Genomic DNA, 20,489 nt, shown 5'->3' with positions numbered 1-20,489 from the left:
GACCTCCTCAGAAGACTAACACGGGACGCAACCAACAGAGTACCCTTCGTCGTCCAGTACTTCCCCGGAGCGGAGAAACTACGCCATGTTCTCCGCAGCCTTCAACATGTCATCAATGATGACGAACACCTCGCTATGGCCATCCCCACACCTCCACTACTCGCCTTTAAACAGCCACCCAACCTCAAACAAACCATCGTTCGCAGCAAATTACCCAGCCTTCAGGAGAACAGCGTCCACGACACCACACAACCCTGCCACGGTAACCTCTGCAAGACATGCCAGATCATCGACACAGATACCACCATCACACGAGAGGACACCACCCACCAGGTGCACGGTTCATACTCCTGTGACTCGGCCAACGTTGTCTACCTCATACGTTGCAGGAAAGGATGCCCCAGAGCATGGTACGTTGGCGAGACCATGCAGACGCTGCGACAACGGATGAACGGACACCGCGCAACAATCGCCAAACAGGAGGGTTCTCTCCCTGTCGGGGAACACTTCAGCAGTCATGGACATTCAGCCACCGACCTTCGGGTAAACATACTCCAAGGCGGCCTTCGAGACACACGACAACGCAAAATCGTCGAGCAGAAATTAATAGCCAAGTTCCGCACCCATGAGGACGGCCTCAACCGGGATCTTGGGTTCATGTCACACTACACGTAACCCCACCAGCGAACAAATGTTATCTGTTTTTAATAGAACGGGTCATTGACTGTCTTCGTTCTGTGTGTCTCTTTTTTTTTTGGGGGTTGTATATTCAGTGGCCTTTTAGATGACACCTTTCTGTCTGCTCACTGTGATTGCCTTGGCAACGGGCAGTAATCACCAGGCTTTGTTATGTGATCTTAAAATGCGAAGGATTCGAAATTGTCATTTCCACACCGCCTGAGGAAGGGGAAAGCCCCTGAAAGCTTGTGGGATTAAAAATAAAATCGTTGGACTATAACTTAGTGTTGTAAAATTGTTTACAATTACTTCCAACAGGGCAAGGCTTTTCGATGTCCCTCATTCAGCTCGTTTCTGGAGTGAAGATGCCGCACTACCAGAAACCCGCACAATAAATGTGGAGAGTAAGTGTGGGACATTTGCCAATCTCAGTGAGCGATATACAAGCTGCACATGGAGCAAGGGAAGCTTCACAACGTGTGGGCTGACTTTATGTGGGTCTGCCTATCCACCAACTCCCTGCTCTCTCCCCACCAATGGCTCTCGAGCCCCTCTCCCAAAGAAACTTCAGGAAAAAAATCCTGGGAGATAAAACGGCAAATGCTAAAAATTGAAGTAAAAACTCAAAGCAGTGGAAAACCAGTAGGCCTGTCAACATCTGCAAACAAACCACTTATGTTCCCAGTACAGACTGAAGGGCTCACACCCCAAATGTTAATCCACCTCGCCTCATCTCGTTACGGTATTGTGTTTTTAATGGACATCAACACTCGGACACAATGTGCGCAAAGCTCATCTATATTCAGTGCCACCCGCCCTGACCCACCATCTCAACCTAAGCCCACCCCCCACCCTTACCAGTGCAGTCTCTGGTCTTGTCAAACATTAACACATAGAATTCTCATCGTACACATTTTCATGTGCTACATAATCCCTAATGTACATACAGCCAGGATATAAATATACCCCCAGTATAAGAAGCACCTCTAATAAAAAAATCCAAGATGAAGAGCTGCCCAGCATCTGTTAATATAAAATTATTGAAAAACATGCACAAAGTTTCATGGACATGGTTCCATTTGAAGCACAATGCTATTTCAGAATTATCTCATTTAAATATATTGCTCCAGCATATATATTTAGAGACAGATTAGCATCTCTCTCAAAATCAGGTGTTCATACAGTCAGCTGAGTAACTGTAAAACTGCTTTGTCAAGCCAGGTAAATAACAAATGTTAATGTTTGACAGACTTCAGACCTAGCACAGTGCATTCAGTAATATTGATGCCGTGAACTGTACTGGATTAACCCATTGATGTGCAGACGAGTTTACTTGTCCAGTAACACACCGATTTGGAGGGCCGAGAATGAGTGTACACATTTGCCAGCAGCCTCCTCCTGTGTTGATGTACAAAATATGCCAGAGATTGGGGCTGGTCTTATCCACTTCACCTTTGAAAGGAGGCCAATGATAGCAGACCTAATAAGGGTAACTGATACGGAATAGGGGAGGTTAATCCAGAGCAAAGTTAAACTGGGACATAAGATGACGCAGGTACAAACTAGTAAAAATAAAGTTCAGGACTGATGTTAGGAAACATTTCTTCTCACAAAAGGATTAATACTTGGAATAGGCTCCTGGCAGAGTAACTGAGGAATACTACGAGAGGCAGTTAGACAAAACCTAGAATGAGCAATTAGTGACTAGCAACAAATGAAGGCGGCCAGTGATGCTCATCTTTCCATAGAAACCTGCACAGTACCAGAGGCTTCTATCGAAGGACGAGTTGCTGTGGCCTCCCTCATCTGTACTTCACTTTGGGGTCACTACTTGTAGGTTTTATTTGCTAACAACCCACTCTTTAAAGTTGGAGAATGGAAGAATGGAGAAAGATGACCAAGTATAGGGTGTAAAAGTAAAATAAAGAGTAAACTTGTAAATGTTGGAAATGTGAAATAATGCTGGATATACACAGCAGGTGAGGCAGCATCTGTAAAGAGAAAGGACAGGTTATAGCATTTTAGGTGTGCGCTCTTCACCAGAAATGTCATAAATTTTCCTTTTTTCATTACAGATACTGACTGATCTGCATATTTCCAGCATTTTCTGTTCTTAATTGAAGGATTTTAAAATTTCACTTTGGAGAAATAAAGTATGGAAAAGATTGTTTAAACAAAAAGAACAGGCAAAGGATTATTACTATTTCAATTGTTATCTGCCTGTTCAGGTGGACGTAATAGATCTCACAACATTATTTGAAGGGCAGGCAAAGTGTCCTGATCGACATTTATCCCTCAACTAACACCAAGAGAACAGATTAAGTGGTCATTCATCTCTGTTTGTGGAATCTTGCTTCATATAAATTGGCTGCCGTGTTTACAGGCATGACGTCATTGGCTGTGAAACGCTATATGATGTGTCGGGGATAAGATAGGTGCAGTAAAAATGCAAACTCGTTCTTTCTTTTGTTAACTTGTAATCCATTACACCCATCGCTGTAAATAAAAACAGAAAATGCTGGAAACACAGAGCTGGTCAGGCAGCATCTGTGGAGCGCAGAAAGTCAGGTTAACGATTCAGGTATCTTTCATATTTCAAAACTAGACCTGAATTTTTTTTCCATTTAAAATTCTGGCCATCAACTTCAAATCCATGTGCAACCTCACTCTCTACCTTTGTAACTTCCTCCAGCCTGTCTTCCCCCTGCACTTTTCTGAATCAGATCTTCAGAACATCTCTCCCTTCAAACTACCATTGATGGCAGAACCTTCACCTATCGGTCTCGCTCCCAAACGCCCTCCCCTAAACCCCTCATCCTCGCCCCTCCCCACCTGTAAAAGCTTCCCTAAAACCGATCTTTTCAAGCAAGCTTCTAGTCACCTCTCCTAAGTTTTCCACCATGATTTAGTGGCCTTTTTGTTCATCCCCACACTCCCACCGTAAAGCATATTGGGGCTAGTCTCTACATTACTAAAAGTGTTTTTTTATATAAAGTCAGGGAATATTTTTATGGCAGTATTTGTTTCCATAAAGTGATGAGCAAGGAGCACTCTCTGGAATTCTGCCATGGTGGTTTATAAGTTTAGACGTCAGCATTCCTCTCAGTGGCAGCACTCTTGTCTGGAGCCAAAAGGTCATGGGTTCAAGCCCCATTCCAGAGACTTGAGCACATAATCCAGACTGACACTTCTTCAAATAGTGCCATGGGATCTTTTAAAAGAGCAGAATTCTCCCCGTGTCCTGGCCAATATCTATTCCACAACTACCATCATTAACACAGATTAATCATTATCTCATTGCTGTTTGTGGGACCTTGCTGTGCACAAATTGGCTGCCTCGTTTCTTAACATTACACTTCAGATGTACTTCATCAGTTGCGAAAGGTGCTATATAAATGAAAGGGACAGGGTAGATACAAACAGACAGTTTCCAGTAGTTGAGTCAAGAACGAGAAGCCATAGATACAAACTAATTGTAAGAGCAGAAGAGAGCTAGAGAAACTTCTTCACAGAGTTGTGAGACTGTGGAACTCACTTCCAGAGTTAGTGGTTGAGGCAGAAACTGTCAACATTCAAGATTAGATTGGAGAGGTGGACGAAGGAAAAGCAGATGAAGGGATAAGGCAGCAGACTTGGTATACGCGATTGGGACTATTTGCTCGTGTGGAGGGTAAACACTGACACGGACTGCTTGGGCCGAATGGCCTGTTTCCGTGTTGCATTTCATATATCGAAGTTCTTTCTCTTGCCTGTGAAGAAAGAAACTGAAACTACTTCCTGCGGCTTTCACTGGAACACCAGCTCACCACATGACACGAGTTTTCAAATCCTATTGTGATGCACTCGTGTACGTTAAACCCGTGCACATGCGTGGAAATAAAAGTACCTTTATTTCAGCAGTACAAGACAAATGTAGGGAAATACAAAAGGTATGTGTTAAAAAGGAATTGAGAGATTCAGGTGACTCACCATTTAAACCCAAGATGTCACGCCCTGTAACGCACTCAATGCATGCAGTGGAGTCATTTTTCCAATGGCAGAATCCCACACACAAACAGAACCTGAACTGCAGTGTGGAGCTGCGGATATTACAAAGGCCACTGAATGCATTAGCTGATGTTACAATTAACATGGACTCTGCTCACAGCAGCATTTAAACGGTCAACATCTGTACAGTCAGCAGCTCTACAGCGCTGAGGTCAGTGCAATTGTTGGCTTGAAAAATCAGCAGGACACGTAAAGAAGTTTTGTCTGTTTAAACTAACAGCTGCAATATTGCAACGACAGGCTGTGAATCAGATTACGGTCCTCATTCACCATAGCATGAGTCAAGCAAAAATACCCAACTCAGTCTAGCATCAAGCAACACTCTCTAATACCTTACCACGTTATCTGGAGTAAGATAGAAATCTGTAATATCCATTTGAAGTTTACTTTTCACTCTTCTGATCCTTATAGTCCAACTGCGAAGTAAAATTCTAAATCTAATTTATTCACACTATCCAATCATTTGTATCCATACCTCAACGGGATCTCCGATTAAGCTCGTTTTCTCTGCACTGATAGTTTGAATTTCTCTAATCTTCCCTCACAGTTCACCCCTTTTACACGGGGAGATTTTGTGGTGCTCTTCTCAGCACCCGCGCCAAGGCAGCGCCCTCCTCTTTGTACGGTGTAAGTGGCTGAACATGTTCTGGCTGCCTGGCCTGTGCATGGTGAAGTATTAGCAGAACCACTGACCATTTGGACTCTACAGGCCTGGCTTTAACTGCTTAGTCTAGCCACAGAGAGTATGGAGCTCACAGGCCTACCATCCTCAATGATGGCGGAGTCCAGCACGTGAGTGCAAAAGACAAGGCTGAAGCGTTTGCAACCATCTTCAGCCAGAGGTGCCGAGTGGATGATCCATCCCGGCCTCCTCCCGATATCCCCACCATCACAGAAGCCAATTCGATTCACTCCACGTGATATCAAGAAACGGCTGAGTGCACTGGATACAGCAAAGGCTATGGGCCCGACAACATCCCGGCTGCAGTGCTGAAGACTTGTGCTCCAGAACTAGCCGTGCCTCTAGCCAAACTGTTCCAGTACAGCTACAACACTGGCATCCACCAGACAATGTGGAAAATTGCCCAGGTATGTCCTGTCCACAAAAAGCAGGACAAATCCAATCCGGCCAATTACCGCCCCATCAGTCTACTCTCAATCATCAGCAAAGTGATGGAAGGTGTCGTCGACAGTGCTATCAAGCGGCACTTACTCACCAATAAGCTGCTCACCGATGCTCAGTTTGGGTTCCGCCAGGACCACTCGGCTCCAGACCTCATTACAGCCTTGGTCCAAACATGGACAAAAGAGCTGAATTCCAGAAGTGAGGTGAGAGTGACTGCCCTTGACATCAAGGCAGCATTTGACCGAGTGTGGCACCAAGGAGCCCTAGTAAAATTGAAGTCAATGGGAATCAGGGGGAAAACTCTCCAGTGACTGGAGTCATACCTAGCACAAAGGAAGATGCTAGTGGTTGTTGGTGGCCAATCATCTCAGCCCCAGGAGTTCCTCAGGGCAGTGTCCTAGGCCAAACCATCTTCAGCTGCTTCATCAATGACCTTCCCTCCATCATAAGGTCAGAAATGGAGACGTTCGCTGATGATTGCACAGTGTTCAGTTCCATTCGCAACCCCTCAAATAATGAAGCAGTCCGAGCCCGCAGGCAGCAAGACCCAGACAACATCCAGGCTTAGGCTCATAAGTGGCAAGTAACATTTGCGCCAGACAAGTGCCAGGCAATGACCATCTCCAACAAGAGAGTCTAACCACCTCCCCTTGACATTCAACGGCATTACCATTGCCGAATCCCCCACCATCAACATCCTGGGGGTCACCATTGACCAGAAACATAACTGGACCAGCCATATAAATACTGTGGCTACAAGAGCAGGTCAGAGGCTGGGTATTCTGCGGCGAGTGACTCACCTCCTGATTCCCCAAAGCCTTTCCACCATCTGCAAGGCACAAGTCAGGAGTGTGATGGAATACTCTCCACTTGCCTGGATGAGTGTAGCGCCAACAACACTCAAGAAGCTCGACACCATCCAGGACAAAGCAGCCCGCTTGATTGGCACCCCATCCACCACCCTAAACATTCACTCCCTTCACCACCGGCGCACTGTGGCTGCAGTGTGCACCATCCACAGGATGCACTGCAGCAACTCGCCAAGGCTTCTTCAACAGCACCTCCCAAACCCGTGACCTCTACCACCTAGAAGGACAAGAGCAGCAGGCACATGGGAACACCACCACCTGCACATTCCCCTCCAAGTCTCACACCATCCCGACTTGGAAATATATCGCCGTTCCTTCATTGTCGCTGGGTCAAAATCCTGGAACTCCCTTCCTAACAGCACTGTGGGAGAACCTTCACCACACGGACTGCAGCGGTTCAAGGCGGCGGCTCACCATCACCTTCTCAAGGGCAATTAGGGATGGACAATAAATGCCGGCCTCGCCAGCGACGCCCACATCCCACGATTGAATAATTTTAAAAATCCCTCCCACGTTCCCAAGTCTCCCTGGGATCATTCAATTCCACTCACGCATTTCACATTTAACAATACTGTACATGTCACTCATATTTCATTTCCCATTTGTCTGTTCAAATGCATAACGAATCTAACTCATTACACACCGCACTCTGTCTCTGCAGTACCGGAGCGGGTTTGAAGAGCCAACAATTGGTTCTGCTTTTCCAGGTCATTTACGCGTATTCGAAAAGGGCACCTTTATTTCTTGAGAGACCTCTTCCCCACCCCCCCCACCAACACCCCACTCCCGCCCCCACCTCTCCCCCGCAAGCCCAAATAAATTACACCACACAGAGTTTAAGATCAGCTAAGATTTGGGCACAGCCCAAAGCAACTAATGCTCAATTTACAGATTAAATGAGGCTCTTGCTAAAACGGTTTTGGAAGTTTCACAGATCATCTTTCTACAAACCTGACAACTAATTAGCAGAAATCTATTTGTGCCAATTACAGACGGGGCAAAACCTGCCACCCTAATCAGGAAGTGCAAACTCCTGTAAGACAGTGCCCAGTTTGTAAACTTGTGGCATGTTTGAAGGCACCATTCTGACCATGTCTCAATGTTGACACGGACCAGCAATGCAACAGGCTGCCAGAGCTAGTGAAACTGGTCCAAGCCAGTGATAAGTTTGCTATAAGAACAAGCAAATACCAATTGAAATAAGTATTTTGAATATAGCCAACAGACCATCTAAAAGCTGTACCCTACAACCCTTCTCATCTCGCTGTGGGCCCGAGGCACACGACCTCCATACAGACTCCTGATAGGCACTGACATAACACACCAGGGGAGAGTGAATGGAGAAACTTTACTTTATACTCGATGATTGCCTGTGTCATTGTTCATGACATGCAGTGTCAAGGCCCACCCAGCAAGGTACAAAGTATCATTCTGTTGCTCGAGTGGAGTAGTGTCCCTTTAAGGCCACAAAGCTTATTGTTGATAAGGAATCACCTTTAGGTCAGGGTTTTATTCTTCTTTTGACAAGGGAACTGTAGAGACTAGAAAAAGCTGGTCATTGCCGCGGTGACGGGGCGGGGCGACGGGGCGGGCGTGTCACTGGACTGATAATCCAGAGAACGAGTTTAAATCCCACTACGGCAGTTTGAAAATTTGAATTCAGTTTTTAAAAAGCTGGAAATAATGAGTAAAAGTGACCATGAAGCTGTCGGATTGTCGTAAAAACCCAACTGGTTCACTAATGCCCTTCAAGGAAGGAAACCTGCCGTCCTTACCTGGTCTGACCTCTGTGACTCCAGTCCCACACTGATGTGATTGTCTCTTAACTGCCCTCTGAAGTGGCTGAGCAAGTCACTCAGTTGTATCAAACTGCTACCAGTGGTTCAAGAATGCCCATCAGCACCTTCTCAGGGACGGGCAATAAATGCTGACTTTTCCAGCAACACCCACATCCCGTGAATGAAAAGCATCCAGCATTAAGTGACTTGTTTTTTTTAAGGAAGCCAGTTGCATGTGTAAAAAAAGTGCTGCATCTGTTGTGTGACCAACAGAACACACACACTGTAAGCAAGTAAACCATGGTGTCTCGCTCTCTCGCAGCACTACCCAGCGGGCCACCGGAGTGGCAGCTCAGCCCGGGGCCAAGTAAATCGAAAGCTCCATCAGGCCATATCATTTGGAATCTTTAACAATTTGTTAAGGGAAGGTCGGGTCTGACTAACTTGATTGAATTTTTTGAGCAAGGAACAAGGAGGGTCGATGAGGGTAATTTTAGCAAGGCCTTTGACAAGGTCCTACAGGGCAGACTGGTCAAAAAAGTACAAGCCCATGGGAGCCAAGGGAAAGTGGCAAGTTGGATCCAAAATTGGCTCAGTGGCAGGAAGCAAAGGGTGTTTTTGCGACTGGAAGGCTGTTTCCAGTGGGGTCCCGCAAGGCTCAGTACTAGGTCCCTTGCTTTTTGTGATATATAGTAATGATTTGGACTTGAATGTGGGGGGCTTGATCAAGAATATTGCAGATGATATAAAAATTGGCCGTGTGGTTGATAGTGAGGAGGAAAGCTGTAGACTGCAGGAAGATATCAATGGACTGGTCAGGTGGGCAGAAAAGTAGCAAATGGAATTCAATCCAGAGAAGTGTGAGGTAATGCATTTGGGGAGGGCAAACAAGGCAAGGGAATACACAATAAATGGGAGGATACTGAGAGGTGTAGAGGAACAGAGGGACCTTGGAGTGCATGTCCACAGATCCCTGAAGGTAGGGCAGGTAGATAAGGTGGTTCAGAAGCCTTACGGGATACTTTCCTTTATTAGCCGAGGCATTGAATATAAGAGCAGGGATGTTATGCTGGAACTGTATAAAACACTAGTTAGGCCACAGCTTGATACTGCATACAGTTCTGGTCACCACATTACAGGAAAGATGTGATTGCACTAGAGAGGGTACAGAGGAGATTCACAAGGATGTTGCCAGAGCTGGAGAATTTTAGCTATGAGGAAAGATTGGATTGGAGCAGAGGAGGCTGAGGGGAGATTTAATTGAGGTGTATAAAATTATGAGGGGACTGGATAGAGTGGATAGGGAGGACCTATTTCCCTTAGCAGAGGGGTCAGTGACCAGGGTGCATAGATTTAAAGTGATTGGTAGAAGGATTAGAGGGGAGCTGAGGAGAAATGTTTTCACCCAGAGGGTGGTGGGGGTCTGGAACTCACTGCCTGAGAGGGTGGGAGAGGCAGAAACCCTCAACTCATTTAAAAAGTACCTGGATGTGCACCTGAAGTGCTGTAACCTACAGGGATACGGACCAAGTGCAGGAAAGTGGGATTAGCTCTTTCAGCTGGCATGGACACGATGGGCCGAATGGCCTCCTTCTGTGCCGTAACTTTCTAAGACTCTATGAAAGATCTGTCGATATTTCTATCAATGTATTCAGGCCTCAATTGTGTGTGAAAACGTACAAAAATATCTAACTGGAAAAACAATGCAAGACAAGCTAGTTCTTCCTCCCTTCCCGAGTTACCCCATGGCACTTCAATCAAAACAAAGTTTCACAGAAGAAAGCGTTTTGAAACGCGATAAAGGCCACCGTGCCTCATTGGCGGCTGCTGCAGTGGGTAAATGCACCGTCAGTGTGGCACTGAGCCGGAGCCTCCAGACCATGAGATGTATCGTTGCCGAGTGCTGCATTAGCCAAATATAAATGAGGCTGCTGAATATGGAAATATTCAGAGAAACCAAAACAGAAGTGGGGTTATACCAGCCTGCAGCCTCTGTACTGGTCTGTAACCGCCCCGTGCCTAATCTCACACTGAAGATCCCCCCATTCCTAGTCTCCCATTTTCACTGCCTGTCCAAACACTTTTCTTCAAGTAGATTACAATACTTCCACCTAAAAAAAAATCAGTGAATAAAGTTTGATTATACCAAAACGTGAGGTAAAGTCAGCACCAATCCCACCCGGGTGCTTTCCCTCTGTTATTCAGACCAGTTCTGGTGATCTTTGCGGACACATCCTGCTTACTGTTCGAGGCTTGGCTGCTTACAATAGAAAAACACGGACTCACCTAGAGAGTTCACCTTGGTGCTAGAGACTTGGATTTCTCCAATCTCTGTACACAAGCCCACGCTTCTGCTCATATTCTTCTCCTGGATTGGATCATCCAAGGATGCAAACTTGCTGGACACAACAGCGTCCCTGCTGATTGGCCGGTTAATCCTACTATTGGCCTCTAGTAGTGAGGTCATATTGTCCCCGTCTGTTGGTTTCGAAGACTCAGACTGTTGCCCCTTGGCTGGGGTTATATTCCGCGACGAGACAGGCAGAGAATCATCATCACTGTCAAACCCAAATGGGTCCTCCGACAACTCATCCTCGATCCTCTGCCGCTTGGGCAGTTCTACCGGTTCTGGTTTGAAGTTGGGTCTCTTTTGGCTCAGCTGAGCCTTAAAGGTGGTCTCCCCCCATTTGGTGCTTATTTTTGCTCGTTTACCAGAGAACACCTCATCAAACTTGGAGTTGCCATTGCCTCCCTTCTTGCTGTAGGTTTTCCCATATCTTGATGTCATGTTGACACCTCTTTCATATTCCCTGCAATCAAAAAATTGAAACAGATCAATAATACACAAGGCTGTTCCCATATCATCACCAATATAATGTCTGACTTTATGTGGTTAATAAGTCACACTTTTGCGCAGGTTTTAAGTCCATGTCGTTGCCAAGAGGTGTATCCGTGTGAACTTTTCCATTTCCTGCACTAACAATCTTAAGGTTCTAGTCAGATGCATGGTTGGTGCTAAATCACAGGCAGTTTTGTAAAGCATGCTGCCCACAAAGCGGAGCAGAAATCTGGAACACTCCCCCCTCCCCCAAAAAACCCGTTCAGGCTGGGGGTCAATTGAAACTGTTAAAACTGAGATTGATAGATTTTTGTTAGGCAAGGGTATTAAAGGTTATAGAACCAAGGCGGGTAAATGGAATTAAGATACAGAATGGCCTTCTCCAGTTCCTATGCTCCCACTCCCACATCATTTGAAGGGGCCTTGATTTAATTCTATGCCAGCCGGACGATGTGCAAATCTTCTGTCTGTTAAGAGTAAGATGAGTTTGGGGCACAGCCCCTAATTTGGCAAATGCACCAATATCCTTCGGGTTGATAAAACTTACATTTTAAACAAGAATCCCAATCTTTATGAATATTTAAATGTCTAAATCTTGCCACATTGTTTATACTGAACACAAGGTTTGATATTTTCAGTTACATTCTAAACAGTTATAAAATACAGAGCAGCACCAGCGAGCTTGGGCCATGCCCTGCAGTATCAGCTTCCACATATACAGGCTTACACCCAGGAACTCGCCCATACAGGGACCTTTCCCTCTGACATACTTTAGAATACAGGGTGGTTATGGGTTGTCAGGGGTACAGGGCACCTTGGGTATATGACCTTTGCAACCTCCATCAATAGATTCCCCTGGTGCTAAATTTTACCTGCTGGTTGATGCTAAATTTTAACTGCAAACACAAACATTTCTCAATCCATAGATGGTGCAGACATTAAATCCAACACCACCTTCTTTCTTGTACTATATTTAACATAGGAACAGAAGGAGGCCATTCAGCCCTCGAGCCTGTTCTGCCATTCAATTGGATCATGGCTGATCTGTACCTCAACTCCATTTACCCTCCTAGGTTCTATATCCCTTAATACCCTTACCCAATAAAAATCTGATCTCAGTCTGAAAAACTTCACCTGACCTCCAGCATCCACAGGCTTTTGGGAGACGAGCGCTCCAAATTTCCACTCCCCTTGGTGTTAAAAAATGTTTCCTGATTTCACTCCTGAACAGCCTTGCTCTAATTTTAAAATTTGCCCCCTTGTTCTGGATTCCCTCACCAGAGGAAATCAGATCTGCGGGCAGTAATAAAATTCATCTAAATCCTCGGCAAAAGATCCTTTGAAAGTGGCTGTGGTGTCACATGGTTTGTTGATTGTGTCTTTATACTGGCTGCTGCATTTTACACTAAAGATATCAAATGTATTAGTAACTGGTCAGAACTTGCAAATAAAAAGGACACGCTCATTCCACAGAACATAATACAAAACCCATGGCATCACGCCACTGTTCTTAAATAATTGCAGCGGTCCCCATTCGGTTTGATTCAAAGTTTCCAGCAACTTATTAGAAAACTTGAATCCAACACAGGACTTAAAAGTAAAAGAAATCGATAAGCCATTCACTAAAGAACCTCGCTACTTTTTAAAAATAAGTGTGCTGTATATGCCTGAGGAACAGGAATAGCGAGGCCACAACAGATTCCATCCAGTGCTGTCACTAAAGTGCAACAGTCGGCAAGTACATTCCCACACAATCTCTTCTTTAAATGTGGGAACACATGCAGGACGACAATTATAGGTTCAACCCCGACAAATTCTAAGCATGACTGGAATCACGTGTCTCTCAGACCGGGCAGCAGTGGTAAGTTCATTAGTGAACCAGTTGGGTTTTTATGACAATCCAGATGTTTCCATGGTTATTATCCAGTGCCGGCCCACAAATTACCAGATTTATTGAACTAAGTTGTGGAAATGAACTTAATGAATCAAGTGGACTAATCTCCTTAAAGGAAGGGAACCCCCAACCCCACACTGTCATTGCCTTTTAATGCCCTGTGAGTAGTCTTGCCAGCCACTCTGTGGATTTAAAATAAAGCTTGTGAATTTAAAATAAAATTGCTGGACTATAACTTGGTGTTGTAAAATTGTTTACAATTGTCAACCCCAGTCCATCACCGGCATCTCCACATCAGTAGTCTTGCCAGCCACTCAGTTGTAAACGCAATTGCTAGTAAGGCGACCGCCACCATTCCAAGGATACTGGAGATGGGCAATAAATAACGTGGCCTTGTCAGGAATAACTAAGAACAGAAGTAATGCTGAACCCCTACAAATCATCGATTAGGGGGCCATTAGTCTCCACCTCTCTCCCCTCCTTTAGGATGCTCCTTAAAACCTACCTCTTTGATTAAGCTTTTGGCCACACGTGGCTCAGTGTCAAATTTTGTTAATCTTGGGACATGTTACTACATTAAAGGTGCTATATAAATGCAAGTAATTGTGACCAATTTTAGGTTTCCTACTTTACCGAGGACACCAGGGCCCTGAGACTGACTGCTAATCCTGGGGTTGAGGGGTTTTAGTCATCAGGAGAGAAGGTGAAGAGGAAATGGCAGATGCTCAACATGCTGAAGAATTACAGGGAATGTATGGCACAGAAACAGGCCATTCGGCCCAACAGGTTTATGCTCCACACGAGCCTCCTCCCTCCCTACTTCATCTCACCCTGTCAGCATATCCTTCCACTCCTCTCTCCCTCATGTGTTTATCCAGCTTCCCATTAAATGCATCTACATGACTCGCCTCAACTACTCCTTGTGGGAGCGAGTTCCACATTCTCACCACTCTCTGGGGAAAGAAGTTTCTCTTGAATTCCTCATTGGATTTATTACTGGAAACATCTTCTCCACGTGGACCCTATAAACCGTTTCATTATCTTAAAGACCTCAATCGGGTCACCCCTCAGTCTTTTCTAGAGTAAAGAGCCCCAGCCTGCTCAATCTTTCCTGATAGTTATAACCTCTCAGTTCTGGTATCATCCAAGTAAATCTTTTTTGCACCTTTTCCAGTGCCTCCATATCCTTTTTATAATATGGAGACCAGAACTGTTCACAGTGCTCCAAGTGTGGTCTAACCAAGGTTCTATACAAGTTTAACATAACTTCCCTGCTTTTCAGTTCTATCCCTCTAGAAATGAACCCGAGCTGGGCTGGTTTTTTATGGTCTTATTAACCGCTCCCCCCCCCGGGTCTCCCGCTCCCTCCCCCGGTCTCCCCACCCCGGGTCCCCCCGGGTCTCCCCCTCCTCCCCCCGGGGTCTCTCCCTCCTCCCCCCGGGGTCTCTCCCTCCTCCCCCCGGGGTCTCTCCCTCCTCCCCCCGGGGTCTCTCCTATTTTCCGGTCTGTGACCCTTCTCACTGAAAGGGTTTCGATGGTGAACGGGGAGAAACTCCCTCCCAGTGAATTCATCAAACAAAGCGGGGCAAACAGTCCCGATCCCGGGGCACCGACCCGCGGCCCGGACCGGGGGAAGCCTCCAGCGGGGCCCGCGGGCTCGGTACCGGGAATCAGGCTGACCAGGCCGGGAAACCGAGTCTCCCTCCCCCGGGGCCCGCTCGATGTAAACAGGCCGCCAGAGCAGCGCTGACACAGGGAGGGGCCCGGCCCCCACTCCCCGGACCCGGGCCCCAGGCCTCACTCTCACTCCCCGGACCCGGGCCTCACTCCCCGGCCTCACTCCCCTGGTCCTCCCGGCAGGCTGCGCCGAGTGGCGCTGCCGCGGCCTTGGGCTCCGGGGCCCCGCGCCTGTCCCCGCGGGCACTTACCGCCTGTCCCCGGGCTGTGAGTGGGTGCGCGGCCGCCGTCTGGTGCCGGTTCCGGGCGCCGCTCCGCCGCTTCTCCGCTCGGGGCCTAGGCGAGCGCTCCGTCACCTGACCCGCCGCTCGGCCAATCGCCGCCGCCGATCCTCCCGCCGCCCCGCCCGCTCCTCAAACCCGCGCTGATTGGCCAAGGCCGCCGCGCCGCCGCACCAATCAAACCGCGTCTGCTGGAAAGTGTCGCAAAAACCGCCCGTCGGGCGCGCTCGGCCTGCCGGAAGTTGAGGCGTCGCCACTTCCTCTAAAATGAAATAAAAAAAGCGAAAATCCGGAAATTCAAATCCGGTCAAAGGTCAAACTGGGAAAAAAAATCAAAACCGCCAAAAACAGACCGGAAGCGCGCGCGGGGCGCCGGGAAATGTAGTTCGGTCCCAGCCGTTTAACATCCGGGAACCGCCGTCAGACGCTGTGGCCAATCAGCGGGCGGTGAATGACCACGTGCTGGTTCCCAGATATGGGCCGCTCGTCGCGACGCCCTCTGGGAGCTGTAGTCCGGCCGTAAAGGAGTCACGTGGCGTCGCAAAGTGCTCTGGGAATTGTGGTCCGGACATGGGCGGGTCACGTGGGGCCGCTGAGGTCCCTGGGAAACGACACCCGCCGGAAGCGGATCATAAACTACATCCGCCATTGAATCTCCTTCAAACCCCCGAGTCTGGGCCTCGGCCTCGCCCCCGGGCCCCGCCCGCCCCCCGGGCCTCCCCTCCCGCCCCCCGGGCCTCCCCTCCCGCCTCGCCCCCGGGCCCCGCCCGCCCCCCGGGCCTCCCCTCCCCTCCCGCCTCGCCCCCGGGCCCCGCCCGCCTCTCCCCCGGGCCCAGCAACCGACCAACCCCCAGACTCTCCGGTCTCTCCCGAATCCTCCCCAAAGCGCGGGGCCCGGAATCGGACCCAATTCTCCACTCGCGGACAACCCGGTGTCTCATGAAGGTTCCCCGAGTCCCCGAGTCCCCCCCGCCCCCCTCACTCCCCGCCCGCCTCTCCCCCTCCCCCTCCCCCTCCCCTCACTCCCCTCACTCCCTCTCTCCTCCTCCCCCTCACTCTCTGCCTCATTTTCCGCACCACCTGAGGACGGAGGAAGCCTCCGAAAGTTTGTGAATTTAAAATGAAATTGTTGGACTATAATTTGGTGTAAAATTGTTTACGATTCTATTTATAAAGCCCCGGATCCCGTGTGTTTTTTAATCACTTTCTCCACCTGCCCCCGTCAATGATCAGTGAACATTCACCCCCCGATCCCTCTGTTCTTGGACCTATTTTCAGGTTGTGCCTTTAGTTTATTTTTGCCTCTCCTCGTTCTTCCTATTGAAATGTGTCACTTTGCATTTTTCTGCATTAAATTGTATTTGCCCGTTCCATCGTTCTGCCTCTTTCACACTGAAGTCTGTCACTATCGTCTTTACACTTTACTAAATTTCCAAGAACTGCATCATCTGCAAACTTTGCAACGGCTCCTCTTTCCGGTCCTGCACCGTTGACTCGAGTCCCCCAGCGATCCATCCTTGGCCCCCTCCTGCCCCTCGGCGACACCATCCAAAAACACAACGTCTTTTGTGTCTGGATAGATTTCTAGACACAAAAGGCATCAAGGGGAGTGGGGAGAGAGCGGGAATCTGGTATTGAGATAGAGGATCAGCCATGATCATATTGAATGTGCAGCAGGCTAGAAGGGCCGAATGGCCTACTCCTGCTCCTATTTTCTATGTTTCTATGTCAGATTCCACATCTACGCTGACAACACCCAGCTCGACCCCTCCACCACCTCCCCCGACCCCTCCACCACCTCCCCCGACCTCACCACCACCTCCCCCGACCCCTCCACCACCTCCCCCGACCTCACCACCACCTCCCCCGACCCCTCCACCACCTCCCCCGACCCCACCTCCCCCGACCCCTCCACCACCTCCCCCGACCCCTCCACCACCTCCCCCGACCTCACCACCACCTCCCCCGACCCCTCCACCACCTCCCCCGACCTCACCACCACCTCCCCCGACCCCTCCACCACCTCCCCCGACCCCACCTCCCCCGACCCCTCCACCACCTCCCCCGACCCCCCCACTGTCTCTCGTTTCTCACACTGCTTGTCCGACCGGATGAGCAAAAATTTCCTAAATGTTGGGAAGACCGAAGCCGTTGTTTTTTGTCCCCGCCGCAAACTCCATTCCCTCGTCACCGACTCCATCCCTCTCCCCGGCCACTGTCTGAGGCTGAACCAGGCCGTTCACAACCTTGGCGTCCTATTTGACCCTGAGATGAGCTTCTGACCCCATCTCCACTCCATCACCAAGACCGCCGACTTCCACCTCCGTAACATCGCCCGTCTCCAGCTCCGCCTTAACTCATCTGCAGCACAAACTCTCATCCAGACTCAACTATTCCAATGGTCTCCTGCCTGGCCTCCCATCTTCCACTCTCCATAAACTTCAGCTCATCCAGCTTATCCTATCGCTGTATCTCCTGTCAGCCTGTACCCTGTCCCTGTGTCTCCCGTCAGCCTGTACCCTGTCCCTGTGTCTCCCGTCAGCCTGTACCCTGTCCCTGTATCTCCCGTCAGCCTGTACCCTGTCCCTGTGTCTCCCGTCAGCCTGTGCCCTGTCCCTGTGTCTCCCGTCAGCCTGTGCCCTGTCCCTGTGTCTCCCGTCAGCCTGTACCCTGTCCCTGTGTCTCCCGTCAGCCTGTACCCTGTCCCTGTGTCTCCCGTCAGCCTGTACCCTGTCCCTGTGTCTCCCGTCAGCCTGTACCCTGTCCCTGTGTCTCCCGTCAGCCTGTACCCTGTCCCTGTGTCTCCCGTCAGCCTGTACCCTGTCCCTGTATCTCCCGTCAGCCTGTACCCTGTCCCTGTGTCTCCCGTCAGCCTGTACCCTGTCCCTGTGTCTCCCGTCAGCCTGTACCCTGTCCCTGTGTCTCCCGTCAGCCTGTACCCTGTCCCTGTGTCTCCCGTCAGCCTGTACCCTGTCCCTGTGTCTCCCGTCAGCCTGTACCCTGTCCCTGTATCTCCCGTCAGCCTGTACCCTGTCCCTGTGTCTCCCGTCAGCCTGTACCCTGTCCCTGTGTCTCCCGTCAGCCTGTACCCTGTCCCTGTATCTCCCGTCAGCCTGTACCCTGTCCCTGTGTCTCCCGTCAGCCTGTACCCTGTCCCTGTGTCTCCCGTCAGCCTGTACCCTGTCCCTGTGTCTCCCGTCAGCCTGTACCCTGTCCCTGTGTCTCCCGTCAGCCTGTGCCCTGTCCCTGTGTCTCCCGTCAGCCTGTACCCTGTCCCTGTATCTCCCGTCAGCCTGTACCCTGTCCCTGTGTCTCCCGTCAGCCTGTGCCCTGTCCCTGTGTCTCCCGTCAGCCTGTACCCTGTCCCTGTATCTCCCGTCAGCCTGTACCCTGTCCCTGTATCTCCCGTCAGCCTGTGCCCTGTCGCTCCGTCACTGTTCCAGCCATCGGGTGACACTGCTTCAGGAATGGTTTGGGAATTACTGCACAGGACCGCCATCTGGTGGATGTGGAAAGTATTGTACCTGCACTGTAAAACCAGCAGGATAATGCTGGGATTATTATTTTTTTATTCATTCACGGGATGTGGGCGTCGCTGGCGAGGCCGGCATTTATTGCCCATCCCTAATTACCCTTGAGAAGGTGGTGGTGAGCCGTCTTCTTGAACCGCTGCAGTCCGTGTGGTGAAGGTTCTCCCACAGTGCTGTTAGGAAGGGAGTTCCAGGATTTTGACCCAGCGACAATGAAGGAACGGCGATATATTTCCAAGTTGGGATGGTGTGTGACTTGGAGGGGAACGTGCAGGTGGTGTTGTTCCCATGCGCCTGCTGCCCTTGTCCTTCTAGGTGGTAGAGGTCGCGGGTTTGGGAGGTGCTGTTGAAGAAGCCTTGCCGAGTTGCTGCAGTGCATCCTGTGGATGGTACACACTGCAGCCACAGTGCGTTGGTGGTGAAGGGAGTGAATGTTTAGGGTGGTAGTTGGGGTGCCAATCAAGCGGGCTGCTTTGTCCTGGATGGTGTCGAGCTTCTTGAGTGTTGTTGGAGCTGCACTCATCCAGGCAAGTGGAGAGTATTGCATCGCACTCCTGACTTGTGCCTTGTAGATGGTGGAAAGGCTTTGGGGAGTCAGGAGGTGAGTCACTCACCGCAGAATACCCATCCTCTGACCTGCTCTTGTAGCCACAGTATTTATATGGCTGGTCCAGTTATGTTTCTGGTCAATGGTGACACCCAGGATGTTGATGGTGGGGGATTCGGCGATGGTAATGCCGTTGAATGTCAAGGGGAGGTGGTTAGACTCTCTCTTGTTGGAGATGGTCATTGCCTGGCACTTGTCTGGCGCGAATGTTACTTGCCACTTATCAGCCCAAGCCTGGACGTCATCCAGGTCTTGCTGCATGCAGGCTCGGACTGCTTCATTATTTGAGGGGTTGCGAATGGAACTGAACACTGTGCAATCATCAGCGAACATCCCCATTTCTGACCTTATGATGGAGGGAAGGTCATTGATGAAGCAGCTGAAGATGGTTGGGCCTAGGACACTGCCCTGAGGAACTCCTGCAGCAATGCCCTGGGGCTGAGATGATTGGCCTCCAACAACCACTACCATCTTCCTTTGTGCTAGGTACGACTCCAGCCACTGGAGAGTTTTCCCCCTGATTCCCATTGACTTCAATTTTACTAGGGCTCCTTGGTGCCACACTCGGTCAAATGCTGCCTTGATGTCAAGGGCAGTCACTCTCACCTCACCTCTGGAATTCAGCTCTTTTGTCCATGTTTAGACCAAGGCTGTAATGAGGTCTGGAGCCGAGTGGTCCTGGCGGAACCCAAACTGAGCATCGGTGAGCAGGTTATTGGTGAGTAAGTGCCACTTGATAGCACTGTCGACGACACCTTCCATCACTTTGCTGATGATCGAGAGTAGACTGAGGGGGCGGTAATTGTCCGGATTGGATTTGTCCTGCTTTTTGTGGACAGGACATACCTGGGCAATTTTCCACATTGTCGGGTAGATGCCAGTGTTGTAGCTGTACTGGAACAGTTTGGCTAGAGGCACAGCTAGTTCTGGAGCACAAGTCTTCAGCACTACAGCTGGGATGTTGTCGGGGCCCATAGCCTTTGCTGTATCCAGTGCACTCAGCCATTTCTTGATATCACGTGGAGTGAATCGAATTGGTTGAAGACTGGCTTCCGTGATGGTGGGGATATCAGGAGGAGGCCGAGATGGATCATCCACTCGGCACTTCTGGCTGAAGATGGTTGCAAACGCTTCAGCCTTGTCTTTTGCACTCACGTGCTGGA

At 49.4% G+C, this 20,489-nt stretch overlaps 1 protein-coding gene across 1 annotated transcript in view; it reads right to left on the bottom strand.

The window, feature by feature from the left end:
* LOC137303997 (wings apart-like protein homolog) overlaps nucleotides 1-15,262 on the bottom strand; it is a 133,298-nt gene extending 118,036 nt beyond the window's left edge. Inside the window, exons 1-2 of the mRNA XM_067972385.1 lie at nucleotides 15,160-15,262; nucleotides 10,785-11,308 (exon numbers count right to left, since the gene is read on the bottom strand). Coding sequence (XP_067828486.1) covers nucleotides 10,785-11,286 — 502 coding nt within the window. The 5' untranslated portion in view covers nucleotides 11,287-11,308; nucleotides 15,160-15,262. The remainder of the gene's footprint in view (nucleotides 1-10,784; nucleotides 11,309-15,159) is intronic.
* Between the last annotated feature and the right edge of the window lie 5,227 nt (nucleotides 15,263-20,489).

Source organism: Heptranchias perlo, chromosome 36 (genome assembly GCF_035084215.1).
Source record: "Heptranchias perlo isolate sHepPer1 chromosome 36, sHepPer1.hap1, whole genome shotgun sequence".
NCBI lineage: Eukaryota > Metazoa > Chordata > Chondrichthyes > Hexanchiformes > Hexanchidae > Heptranchias > Heptranchias perlo.
Note: the sequence above shows the minus strand (reverse complement) of the source record. Positions and strands in the feature narration are given on the sequence as shown.